The 13802-nt window shown below is 42.6% G+C and overlaps 1 protein-coding gene across 1 annotated transcript in view; it reads left to right on the forward strand.

Moving 5' to 3' along the window:
• The first annotated feature begins 2869 nt into the window (after positions 1-2869).
• KCNK5 (potassium two pore domain channel subfamily K member 5) overlaps positions 2870-13802 on the forward strand; it is a 32842-nt gene continuing 21909 nt past the window's right edge. The window contains exon 1 of the mRNA XM_062573609.1: positions 2870-3055. Coding sequence (XP_062429593.1) covers positions 2870-3055 — 186 coding nt within the window. The remainder of the gene's footprint in view (positions 3056-13802) is intronic.

Genomic DNA, 13802 nt, shown 5'->3' on the forward strand with positions numbered 1-13802 from the left:
AAGTATAACACCTAACTACCATAAGTTTGTTAATATTCAGAGGATCACTTCTACTTCTAAGAGCAGTTTCTTACAGTTCATTGGGAAATAAACTGTTCTCCAACATGCTATTCCTTACTAGGCTTCTCTCTTTGAAATTCTCTTTGAAACAGAGAAACACAGGGGGACAGTCTAACAAGTGCAATAGCATTTCAACACAGGGAAAAAATGGTATATGATTTACAGATTTGTTTGTTTTTACACATGGAGTGACTCAGTTGCTGAAAGCACTAATTAAGCAATCAGTGATTGAGAGTTTAGAATGGAAAGTAGAAATGTTCCATCAAAATTGCAAACAAACTTCCTATAAAATGCCTGAAAGTGTATTTGCTCTTATCTGCAAGTACATAATTGCAGTAGGTTATGGTCATTCATGTCATTCCTTGTTCCTTTAAGATAGTGTTTCACTGGTATAAATGGGCCTTTAGAGAGTCAGAGACAGATGGAAGAAGAGTACAGTTTCAAAGATGCAATCAAATACCTTCCAGTTAAGAAGCACAGATGTTCGGGGTCAAGAACACACAAATACAATACTTCTGTAACATGTTGGGCTACTGATCCCACTGTTAGAATATCCTAATCAGTTGCAGGTGACTCAGAAGAAGGTGCAAGAAGAGAGCACCAAAAGGAGAATTATGTCAGAGTCCACCTATGGGAGAGCTCTTCCTCAAGTGTCTCTCAGTCACTTGTATTTATATACCTTCAAACTTTTAACTTTATTTTTAAATCCTTAAGTAAGACAATGATGAATGTTAATATTATTTGCTTGTACAGCTGATAGCCTTTCAGGTTCTACTAAAGTCTTGGGCCAGGTGATAACATCTGAGAATAAATTCCATGTGGTAATTATGCATCATGAAATTCTTTTCCTTTTAATTAATTTTAAATGTTCTGCCTTACAGCTTCATGAAACATCCCCTAGTTTTACTTAAAGTCAACAAACAGCAGTTACTGTATTTTCTCTATGTCATTCATTATTTTTAAAATGTTGATGTCCCCTCCTACTTGATCTTTTCTCTAGCACGTATAAATGCAATTTTCAAACTCCTGCATTTTGGCAATCTTTTCCTTTTTTTAGTGGTGTCTTCACACATCTGAGGATTCCCATGTGGAGACAGTGATGCTGATCCCATAATGTGCTTATGGATTTTGCGGTTTCTCCAGTTCTGCTTTTAAGCTGCCAGGAACCTCTTGCAGATGTATTTTCAGCGAGTGCTATGTGAGCTAGTAGGAAGGACTGCTTAAGGGCCATTTAATTTTTTGTGGGCAATCTCACAAAAGCATCCATTTGGCACAGTTCAAAGTTTTACAGAAAGATATTTCCAGGTATCTCCTAACCAAAACAGTTCCTTTGCCTTCTGCATAGTCTCCTTTCTTTCTTCTCTTACTCTCCTGTGTATTTTCTACTTGTTTCCTTCTTCCTCCTTCTCCTTTTCTCCATTCTCCCTCCTCCTCTTTCAACTAGGTCTGCCCAAGAAAGTTTTGCTGGTTTTCCTCAGCCCTTCAGTGCGTCAGCTCTACCTGTGCACTCCAAAAGCCTACAGCTGATGCAGCTGATGTGGAGAGCTCTGCATTTTTGACAGATTTTTTTGCTGGGAGGAGGTGGGGAAGAGGCAGGGAATAAATTATCCCCATGACAGGGGTTCTCCTAACACAAACCTGTGCACACCAAGAGCCCTTTGCCATGTAGCCTCACACATAGCCATATCCTGTCACTGCCTTACTCTTGCCCTGACCCGTTTAACCCTGTTTCCAGCCCCATTCATTCAAAACAGCTGTGTTGCCTTCCTTCTACCTTGAAGTATGAAGGCGGAGGAGCGTGCACTTATGTGCAGCTGCAAACCATGCCTGCTTAGGGCTTCGTGAGTAGGACAAGCTGGATAGCTTCAGCCTGGAAGGTGTCGAGCATCTCATGGAAAATCACTGGCAGGGGTCTCTGTTGCCTGTAGCGCCCGCACCCACAGACGTGCATACACACACGCATAGAAACGTATTATTTATTGAATGCACACAGCGCACGAAGGGAGGGAGATGCAGCTCCTGCTTCAACGGCTCTGTAACGCAAACAGGCAGCATCTCAAGGAAGGCGTGAAACTTGCCTGTAGCCCCCGCCTTGAACCTCCCCGCTCACCTTCCCTCCAGCACGCTGCCGGGGGCAGGAGGAAAGCCGGCTCCCGCTTCGCAGCCCCCTCGGGGTGGGGCAGGCGGCTCGCACCCCACGTCCCCCCCCGGGCGCGGGCGTTGCGGGCGGGCTGGACTCGCCTCGCCTCGCCTCGCCTCAGCGGCCCCGCGCGCGCGCCCGCCCCCAACGGCCGCGCGGCGCGAGGGGGCGGCCGAGCTCGCCCCCCACCCCCGCGGCCGCCACCCCCCCGCCGCGGCCTCGCGCGGGCCGGAGCCAACCGCCGCCCCTCACCGGGGCCGTGGCGCCCCACCGCCGCCTCCCGCCCCGCATGCGCGCGTCGGGGCGGGCCGCGGAGTAAGCGGGAGGGCACCAAATTCAAATCGCCGCTGCGAAGGGAGGGGAGAAAGGGGGGGGGGGGGGGGGGAAGAAAAAGAAAGAACGGGGGAAGGAGGCAAGCAGCGGGAGCGAAGCGGAGGAGGAGAGAGGGAGGAAGGGAGGGAGGAGGCGAGTGGGAGGGGAGTGTGGAAGACTCTAAGGGAGAGCGCGGCGCGGGGGCCGGGAGAGCGGCGAGGCGCACGGCGGGGGAAGGCAGAGGTGTCAGGGGAAGCACAGGGCGGCTCCAGGCACCCTCCGCCCGCAGCGCGGGGCTCCCTCCCCGGCCCGGCCCCCGCCGCCGCCGCGCCGCTGCCGCGCCCGCCCGCCGGCACCATGGTGGACAGGGGCCCCTTGCTGACCTCGGCCATCATCTTCTACCTGTCCATCGGCGCGGCGATTTTCGAGGTGCTGGAGGAGCCGCACTGGCGCTCGGCTACCGACGACTACAAGCGGCAGAAGACGGAGCTGCTCAAGCAGTTCCCCTGCCTGGGCCAGGAGGGGCTGGACAAGATCCTGCAGGTAGAGCGGGGGCGGCCGCGCCGGGGGGCCGCGCCGGCGGCGGCAGGTGCTGCCCGCCGCCCAGCGGAAAACAAGGCGCCTTTGGGCGGGAGGGCGCGCTGCCGGCGCCGCTAGGCGAGCGGGCTCCCGCGAAAGCGCCCGGCAGGCGCCCGGTGCCGGCGGAGCGGGCGCGGGGCGGAGGCGCCCTGCGGAAAGCAGCCGCTCCGCGGCGCGGGGCTCGGCGGGCTCCCGCCTTGCCGCCGCGGCGATCGGGGAGCGCGGCGGCCGCTCGGGGGGGAGGGGGGGGGGGTTGCTGCTGTTGCCTGGTTCTTGGGGTTTCGGGGGCTTGTTGAGCGCGCTCCTCCACGCCTGCCTGCAGCTCCGCTAGCTGAAAGCGTTAGGCGTTGAATGCAGCTCTTGTTGGAGCATCCCGGGTGGTTTCTCCTGCCTCAATGGGTGTTGTGTATGAGGAAGGGAAGGTGAAGCCAGGCTTCTTGGTCCTCTTCTGACTTTTTTTTTTTTTTTTTTTTCTGTCCTGAATACCCTCGTTGTGAGGAAAACGTGTCTGCGGTCTGTGTGGCCGTCTGAGAGGTCAGTCAGGTTAACTGAAAGAAGGGCTGGGGGAACTGGTCAAAAATGAATGCCTTGCTCGGAGGGATAATTACAACTCTTGCACTGGCTGTTTTTTATTATTATTTTAGAAGAATTATTTCTTTCCAAGGCATAAGGAGATGATAATCCTATCTTTCATACCTGATAGAATGCCTCTTCAAAGCTAATTATTAATCAATAGCATGCAGTAAATCCCAGAGCAATGCAAACTTGCTTAGTGCCTTTTTATAGATGTGGTGTCCATTAAAATATGGTGGCAGGCAGTGGTGATCTATGAAAATAGGCTGCCCAGGTATGTGGGACTCCAGTGGTAAAAATGAGTCATTTGGGACTTTTTTTTTTCTTTTCTTAAGACATGCTTATATTGACTAGATCTTTTTGTTTTTTAATTCACCAAAAGCCTAGTAAAATGCTAAATACAGAAGACCGAGATAATGAGTCATTGGTTCTATTGGTGTCATCAATACTTAGAGGAGAATGTGGTTCTTGCTTCTAAAAGTTGGTGGTTTAAATTCTCTTTCTTCAGTTAGTGATTGCTTTCTGTCTGCTTCAGATAGCAGACTTTTCTGTTGCTGTGTGGTAGTGTCCTTACTGTTACAATCTTAGTGCCCTATTAAATATAACTCTAGTGTATGGTAGAAAGGATGGCTGGAGGCTTGCAGCTGTAGAGGGATGTGGGGAAATGAAAGACAAGCCATGCTTGTGGGGTATGCCTTTGTTGTGCTGGAATCTTACTGAAAGCTTACTCGGATTTATCCCAAACATCTCCAACATCCTCAAACAAAACCATTATCTGGGTTGGAGTATGCATTTAAGCTCAGCATGCTGCAAATATAATTCAGAGTTTAGATTCTGGCTCAATTTGGGATGAAATCCATATTGGTGTGAGAGGATCATTTAACTAGTGATTTTTTTTCCACAACGAGAACCACAATCCTGAAGAGACAGAAAGATTTCCCTAAAACAGATCAAACAGCTAGGAAAAAATTCTAGGGCAGTTCGTGAGAATCGACTGTATGGTATAGTTCAATATAGTGTGGGGATGGGTGCAAAAGCAGTGAGAAGAAAAAAGCGATATAGCTCAAACTATAGACAGACCAGAATATCTGTTCTGAATATCTCGACACACCACAATGTGAAAGGACTTCTCTCCTCAGCATGTGTTAGTTCCTGATGGTATCCCTGTAGTCCTGTGACTTTCAGTTTTGCCTCTGCAGTATTTCCAGTCATACCTTACTTTCCATATCTGATCTCGCTGGAGTGACGATTCCTCATGGATTTTCTTTTGTCAGCTCAAGCTCAGCTTGGCTAAATACAAGGCTTCACTTGCTCTTCTTTCACTCGTATTGGTGTCTGAAATTTTACTGCTTACTTTCTTCCAGACTTGTGCTTTTGTTGTTCTTCTTATTAACCTTTATGTGAGGAGTGATGGTAGGGAAGGGGGTGACATTTCCTACAGAGGAGAAATGCAGGGTGAAATCTAGCCCAGCTGGATTTAATGGGGGGAAAAAAAAATCATGTAAGGACATCAGCTGTAGAGGATATAGGAAACAATCTTCATAGTTGTCCTTTCTCAACCACAGTCCATGCTTTTTTTCTGTTGTATTCTGTTGATTCTTTAAAACATTACTAATATTTGCTCTCTTTGGGCAAATCCTGGTCATCCTGCTTTCACATTAAAAGTACGAATTTATTCTCTTGCAGTACATCCAGAATGTTATTAAGAAGCGTATTTTTTTGCTAGTTCTCACCTTTATTTTGTTCCTATTTTGAGCCTCTTCCAGGGAATCTCTGAACTTGTGCTTGAGATTTTTGCATGACTTGTCTCATTTTTCAGCTCTTCTCTCTTCTTGCCAGGCCTTCAGCTCATCTTAGAGTTTTTTCTCTCTTTCTGCTGCTGTCATTGTCATTGACACTCACGTGACTCTACAGAGCCACTTTGAGATGTTCCATCCACTGATACCCTCTGTAACATCTCCATTTAAAACACACACTGTGTGAAGTTTTTCAAAAATCATCAGCAAGTGTGAATTTAAAATAGTTGTTAATAAAATATGAGGATGCAAAGAAATCTTCAAACTAATAATATCAATTTTGTTTTCAGAACCAGGTTGAAAGGTGACAAGGATTGACTTATTCAGACACAGATCTCTCTGCTGCCCTTTTTGCCACCTAGTGTAGCTCTGAGCTCAACTGAGCCTAATGTTAGCTGTAAGTGCAACGGAAATTTTTTGTGTGGAGTGTCTACAAAGTTAGAGCTGTAGTGTGATCTTAACCACTTAAAAAGACAAGTAGCTTATCAGCACAGACTCTCAAGTCACATACAGGCTGCTATGTCTGTACTGACAGTTTAACTGATTATTTATTAAGGGGGCTGCATTAGGTCAAGTATAATCTAAAGTTTATGTTCTGTAATAGAAGATTTCATAACATCTGATTACAGTAGAAATACACTGCAATAAACATTTATTGCAATATGTTTAACAGACTTGCACAAAACTCACAAGCTGAGTATTTTAGGATATGCTAGAAAGAAAGCCTGTTTCCCCCCAGTCTTAACTGGGAGAAATGCTTAAATAAGCTAGTTTAAAAACAGCACTTAGAGGTCTTATATGAAGAACCTATTTTCTTCTCAGTATTGTAAGTACCACATTAGTTATCAGAACAATAAGGCTTAAAGAAAGAAGTGCTTAAATTCTTGTTGGGATAATGCTACTTCAACCTAGATGTTAAAGGTTACTGACTCTGGACTGTGTATAGACTGGTTGCTGCCTACTTGGTTGATGTTATGTTCTGCATAAAGCAGATTGTTCAAATGAAAACATGGCTAAGATGCTTTGCATGACAATTTAGCTAGACCTCCGAAGAGACTCAGCCACAACCATGTATATGGAGAGGGGAGGTTGCACAATTCCTAGTGTCAATACAATTATCTTGAGATAGAAATGTCTCATAACACTGTGGAACAGCTGTAAAAATTAGAATTTTTAATATTGGTGTAACTGCAGCATATTTATTGATATTGTGGAATCTTAATTGTAACAGTACAGAGTAGCGTAAACATTCGTGTGTGTTGATAAAAGTCTATAATTTGTCTTTGCAACTTGCTGCTGTGGCCCAAAGCCCTGGGAACTATTGAGGAGGAAGAGGGAGAAGGCTGTGAAATCCACAGTGATCACACCTTTGCCTACCCTGCTGTAGAACTGAGTTTTGGAGACAGAAGCAAAAGTAAGGCAATGCAGTCATTTCCCTCTTCTCTAGTTCCTTACTTTTACTCTTTATTGCTCCATCCTGATTGTGAAATATCAGCTTAATGATAAAGGAGCTATTCATGCAAGGAGGAGCCCTCTTGACCCTCATGTCACTATTCGCATGAGCAAAGGTTTGCAACACTGGGCCCACATCTTGTTTACTGGGAAATCTTTTTTACTGGTCCACCACAGTTGTTAAGAAATTAAATACTTCCCATTGATAAATCTCAAGGTTGGTGAAAAGAAAGGAAAGAATTTTAAGATAATTAAAATGATTACTTTCAAAACAGAATAATGAAAAAAGAAACTGCTGGCTCCATTTAGGAGAAGCAGATAAACATACTAAGTATAAGAACAAATAATTGAGGTCTTTATTTGAAAAGCTTACAAGACTGTAAACAGAAGGCCTGAGAGATAGCTTTAGAAACTTAAATGTTTAGACTTGGAGCCCAGTGCTGTGAATAAACGTTTAGAAAACTTTTAAGGAGAGCTTCTACTAGGATATACATGGCACACAGGGAGATTATGCTAAAGGAAGTAACTATAAATGTCTTGATAGTAGTTTTCCTCCTTTATTATTATTTTCTAAAGCAAAGCTGTCTTCTACATCCCCAAACTCTGACAGGTGCATTTGCAGGGTTTTGTTTGGTGTTTAGGGGTGGGGAGAAGGTGAGGGCAATGGAGTTTCATTATAGACGATTTTCTTGGAGTTTTCCAGTTTTAGTATGAAACTTTATAAAAAATATTCTGATTCTGAGCACTGTACTTCACTTACTTCCAAGCTGACACATCAAAGTTCAAATCTGTATGCAATACTCTTTTTTAGAAAACTATAACCTGCAAGCTTTCTCAAAACTGGAATTAAGTTTAAATGTCTCTTGTTAGCTCAACAGTCAATAAAGAGAATGTGGCTGTTCCTTACAGTTTGCAGAGTGACCCTAAAACTTATGTTCACTGATATAAAGTCAATATGGACATTTTCATAATTTTTGTTTTCCCCTGTGCCCTTCAGGAGGTGCATAAATAAGGTATGAAAGTTCCCTAGGCTTCTGGGATGGGTTTGCTTGTTTATTTGTTTTAACTCCCTCATCTCTTCCAAGATATTGGTGTTGGGGGGTGGGGAGGAAGAGACTATTTGGAGACTGAATTCCTTAGTTAGAACTGCCAGATGAGCTGTCCTTTTCAAGACAAACTTTTGCATGGTCTGAACAAAATAAAGCTCAGCAGCTATGACAGACACAAGTGGCTGCCAAAGCAAAACCTTTAGCTGTAAATTTGCTGACAAAAGCATTTAATATTGCTCACCTAAAAACTTTACAGTGTCATTTAAGGCTTATGCCTAAGAAATAGCTATTTCCAATTGTTTTCAAGTATATATCAAGTTCTGCACCTTCAAAGTTCAGAAGGGATGAACTGTCAGCCTATCAGTTATAATGCTGCATGTGTAAGAGGAAAACTTAGGACGGGGAGTACTACTCTACTTAATAGTTTTTCTCTGTGTTCACCTATATGCAAAAGCATGGAGTGCTTTTCTGTTTTTCTTTCTGTTTAACCATTATATTGTTTAAACTTTCTTTGAACATAGTTAAACAAAACTGATAGTGCATACACTGCAATACTCTCTGCTGATGAAGCAATAGCAATCGATCAGAGGTTCTAATTTTTCTGCTATGAACTTGTCCTTGAGTGCTTGTAGTATGTTGTCCTTTGGTTATTTTAGAGCAGAATGTTAGTATTACCTGAGATGTTACCTTCCTCTATGAGATGTGTTTTCTGACAAGCTCTGCTCCAGAGATGATACCACGCAAGAAACTTTGCAGACTATCAACTGCCTGTTGTCCATCCCTATAAGTCTTGGAACCACTGTTTATCTTTATGCTGTATGTACAGTTATTGCAAGATACCTGCTGTAGCCAATGAAAATACAGTGTAAGATAACTTTGTATAGATTTTCTTTTTGGAATAAATTGTTGCTTTTGCCCTTAATCTAATTAAACAAAATGAATTGTTATTTTTTCCTCCCAATGCTGTTGACCTTCGGAGCAATCGCGTTAGGCACTGATACTGCAAGCAGATGTCAACATAGTAACATACAACCAGAAACAAGCTGGATTGCGGATGAGAGTCAATAGCTTGACTAGCAAGGAAGCATGTGAAAATGCTTTTGAGAAAACTATTGATTGTAAATACGTATGTATAATCCAAATGGACCAGCTATATTTACAAGGATGAAAATTCGTGGTTTGTTTTTATATTAACTCTGTGCTGTGCTTAAATCCCAAGGTAGCTATCTTGAAAGAAAAAGTTGACATTGTGATACAGGTTTCCAAAGAGAGCATGCCTTTTTACTTTTTCAGGATCCCTAAATAATATTAACCCAAACAGAAAAAATAATTTCTGAGGCAAGTTTGTCATAACCTTCATCTGTATATTTTTCTAGTATTAAACTAGGTTACAATCTTATGGGGACTCTTGAAAGGTTAAAATCTATATCCTTTTTATGCCGCTGGGATAATCCTTTTGTTCTCATCATGCCCTATGTGTTTAATGCTTTGTCAAAACTGGAAGCCAAGTGCTCTAAAGCTATGTCTATATTAGCAGTTAGTGCAGCCCAATGGGAGTAGTTGTGTAGAGCAAAACAATTGGTGATAAGGACCTGAAGCCCCCAGTGTGTGCATTTGCAGGATTTACTTTTTTTACTGACTGTACTATGATCCTATGGGTTGAATGCCCATGAGCAGTTCATGTGCATTAGATTTCTTCCTGGAATACATCTTGTAGTTTGCTTTATCTGAAAGGAGTTCTGCTCATATGCTCTGAGTCTGCTCTGCAGTGTCAATCAAAGCATGATAATTGGGGACAATAGGGAGAGTAACTTCAGCAGTGCACTCCTGATCTGAACTAAAATACCACTGCAGTCACACGCAAAGCTGTTCATGCCATTACAGCCCTCCTCAGAGCTGTACTGCTAGGCCAAGCAAACCTCTAAAACACAGCATGCAGTAAGCACTCCTCATTTTTACTACCCTGTTTGTTGAAGGGATGGCATAGGTTTGAAAGTGTAACTTTGTACTCCTTTATTTCCTGTTGTCTTTCTGCTTCATATTCCTTGAGCAAGAACAGCAGGATCTGCTGTTTCAAGCTTTGCACTAGAACACTAAGTTCTTCTTTAACAGATAACTCTATACATGCATTTTTTCCTTTTTCCATGCATGTTATTTTGTTGTGTCGTTACATTGCAAGATCTCACTGTATTCATTACATACTTACCAACATTTTAGCTATAGGCAGGAGAGAGCCCTTCTAGGCAAGCCTTACCCTAATAGGTCTATTTGCAGTCAAATTGGAACAGAAGCTAACTTTTTCTCTTTTTTTTCATTGCATTATATGAATTCTAGGGGCTCAAAGGTACTGCTGGGCACCAAGTAGCTTTAGAAGTGCTTTAAGTTCAAACTTCTTGCACTCTTTTCTGAAGAGGAAGAAACATGCCTGGATGTAAAGGAAGTAGGAAGCTAACATCAATAGGTTGTATGTCATAGCCTCTGCAAAGGCTATGAAATCACTGCATCATGAAACATTCCTTTTCTACCAACATACGCATCTGTAGCATTTCTCCGGATTTTTGACCCTTGACGTGGCCTGATTTTAACCCTTGTTGTGGGACTGGTTAGTGCTGCGCCCATCTGTAGGACTATATTTCTGCCTCAAAGAAAAGGTAGAAGCTGGACATGATTGAGCAAACTGGCAAATACTAAACTGACTTTGTTCTATACTGACATCTTTGAAATATTGCATAAGCAGCTTCCAGCTGCTGAGAAATAAAACCTAGACCTGTGTGCTTCCAAGGTTGCAGTAGGTACAAAACAGCCTTAGGACTAGTCTCTAGACCTGTCACAGGACTCTGAACTCTGTTCCCTTTTTAACAACAAAGACACCAGTTATGTAACATAAATTTAGACTCTAAAGTAAGGCATGAGATTGTTGGATGATGGCAGTTAACGAGTGATAGCTAATGGAGCCTGAAAATAATCCTGCAAATGATTATGAAGGTCCTGAGGTGGAAAGTATAGTCATCTATGATGCAGTATTTTGTGGCTTGTGTTGAAAGATCAAGTTTGTCAGTGATGACTTTTGCATGTGTAACCTCTAAGAGCTCATGCTGCTGCTCCTCTCTTATACTCCCAACCCCCTGTAGGGGAGGGGAAAAAATTAAAAAGAAAGAAAAGAAAAGAAAGCTGTGAAGGGAAAGTTACTTAAGAATCATGTGTGGCTCTTTGGCAGAGAAACAGCAGCTGCAAGTATGTTTGCTCTGGCCTTTGAGGGAAGCAAGGCTGATGAGTCTCTTCCAGGCACCAAAGGAACAGGGGAGGTGACTGGAGCCAAGCAGCTGCATAGAGGGAAGGGGTCTAACCAAACTCACTCACAGTACTGATTTCTTCCACAGACTTCTATTGCATCAGTTTGGCTGGAGCCCTCACTCTACTACACACACTGCTGTAATAGTTGCTGCTAACTAGCTCCACAGACTGTTATGAAAATATGTTAAAATCAAATTAAATAGTTGGACCATGATAACTTGCCAGTTGAATCAGAATTTCAACTTTCAAGCCAATCTAAGTCATGATAACTTCTCAGTTAAGTTAGAATTTCAACCTTCAAGCTTGTGTAAATGGTGCGTACGTGACTGCAGAATGATAGAGGGCAATTCTGTAATCAACGTTTGCCTTGTTGGCACAAGGATTTTTAAGTGGCATTGGAGTTCATGCTTAGAAAATCACTTTCTTATTGGTATCAGTGTACACTGAAAGCTTTGCACTTGTGTCAAGTGATCACTATCAATTTGCCCTTCTAAAATAAGATTTGCATGTTTCCACTTTCATTTATTTAAGGCTTTTGGGGTGGAGGGCAAGAGAAGGGAAAGGAAAAAGGTAAAACTTCAGAGTTGCCTCCTTTAGAGCAGCAAAAACAGTAGCAAAGTTTGTTTTGTCCTTGTGTAATTTGTTACAGTAGCACTGAATTTTCAAGGTAGACTCTGGGACTAGACTTCATGGTTTGATAGTTCCTTTTGGGTCAGTAGGGAAACTGCAGTATTTAATGAAGTTGCTACATAGTCTCTGCAAGGTCCTAAACCTGCCAACCCACTTAGTGAAATGAAAGTAGATGTGTTTATTTTGCTTAAATGGGAGATATAGTTCACATTTTGGGAGAGTCTTGGCTTTATTTGCATGTGTTTTAAGAATGCATGCCCAGCTCTGCTACAATATAGACAGCTGGTCATTTGGACAGATTTTCCAACAGCTGTTTTTTCTTTTCCTGACACAGAAACACTGAGATAAAGTAGTTTCACACTGCATATTGTCTAGGTGCTTACAGCTGAATTTTGTTGATCTTTCTGAAGAAAATTCTTGCTCATTTGAAGTAACTGCAGCTTTTCTGTGAGTTTAACTTTCTGTATGTCTCTGATGCCAAGCAGGTCTTGAGGTGGATGGAGGTATCTCTACCTAGCAAAGTGCAAGTGCTTCCTCAGCCTCCAGCTCCTAAGGAGAAGGAAATAGATGCTTACTGAATGTGTTAGGAAATCACGGGTTGGAAGGAAAGAGTGTAATAAACACAAGGCAGCAATGATAGTGCTCCTGCCAGTTGATCCCTCTTCCCATAGTACAGCAGCAGGAAGATAGCAAGATGGTTTGGCTTTTTTATATGCTTGGGGATAGGGCAATTGAGAAGTGGCAGAGCACAATCTTTACTTACCTGCCCAATACCAATGCTCCACATTACTTTTTGCCTTCAATTCAGCTCACGTTACATGTTTAGGAGTGAAATGGAAATTTCACATGGAGATACATGTGAAACTTTGCCAATCTGGAAGTGTACAGGATTTGGTAGTCTCATGACTTGAAGGGGGCAGGGGGGAGGGAGTGGCTGCAGCAGGGAGAAATTGGATTTGTGCCAAAAAGCTGAACTTTTCTGTGCAATAATTCCATTGAAACTCAGTCATTAATGAATATGGCTTGCTATGATGTGAAATGCAGTAGCTAAAGTAGTTGTCCTCATTCATTCCAAAGTCAGTGGTTAAATGTATTTGCCTTGCATAACTAGTGGATTGATACTGGGAGTTTTTTGACTATCATAACTTCTTGATCCTTCTGCATCATATGAAATCATTTTTCTTCTTTCCTCTAAATGTTGTCTTTGGGGAAACTATCCCACTTTGATAGTCATTAGAATTTCCCTCCTTCCCCTTGATTTCAGTACTAAGATACAAAACACCTTTGTAAAGACACCAGGCATGACAACAACCTTATGACAGTTCTGAATTGCTTTGTGTAATGCTGCCAGTCTGAACTGTGAACAATTCAGGTGGGTGAGAGTGAAAAACATAGTAAAAAGAGCTTGAAAAAATGTTGAGCTGATAAAGCTGAACTTAAAGACTGTAATCTAATTAACAACTAAGATCTGCTAGTTTAACGTTGCAGCAAAAACAATTCCTGGACAAACTTTAAAGCTAAACTCAATCTGTGAAACAAGTTTGTTTAAAGATTTTTCAGTTGAATAATACTGCTTTTTGTTTGTTCAAAACATTGTCTACAGGATATATCCCAGTTAAATGTGGTGGCTTGTTTACCATGGTTTTCTGCCCAGGAACTACATGGGATACAGAATTGAAAAGATACTTCAATAATTTTTTCCATGTAATATCAGCTCTGTTATCCAGAGGGGGTAATCTTGTTTTTGTCTAAGTTATTGATTGGAAGCCCTCTGGGAAAGAAAACACTATGTGTATACTATAGTGCTGAGCATAGTAAAATAGCAGAAGACAAGATTGTGTTCCAGTGTGTGTGGCACGGGAATGGGTTTTAAGGTTGTACTAGTCCAGCAAAAAAGGATTTTGTGCATATGCTGAT

The sequence above is a fragment of the Rhea pennata genome, chromosome 3, assembly GCF_028389875.1.
Source record: "Rhea pennata isolate bPtePen1 chromosome 3, bPtePen1.pri, whole genome shotgun sequence".
NCBI classification, from domain to species: domain Eukaryota; kingdom Metazoa; phylum Chordata; class Aves; order Rheiformes; family Rheidae; genus Rhea; species Rhea pennata.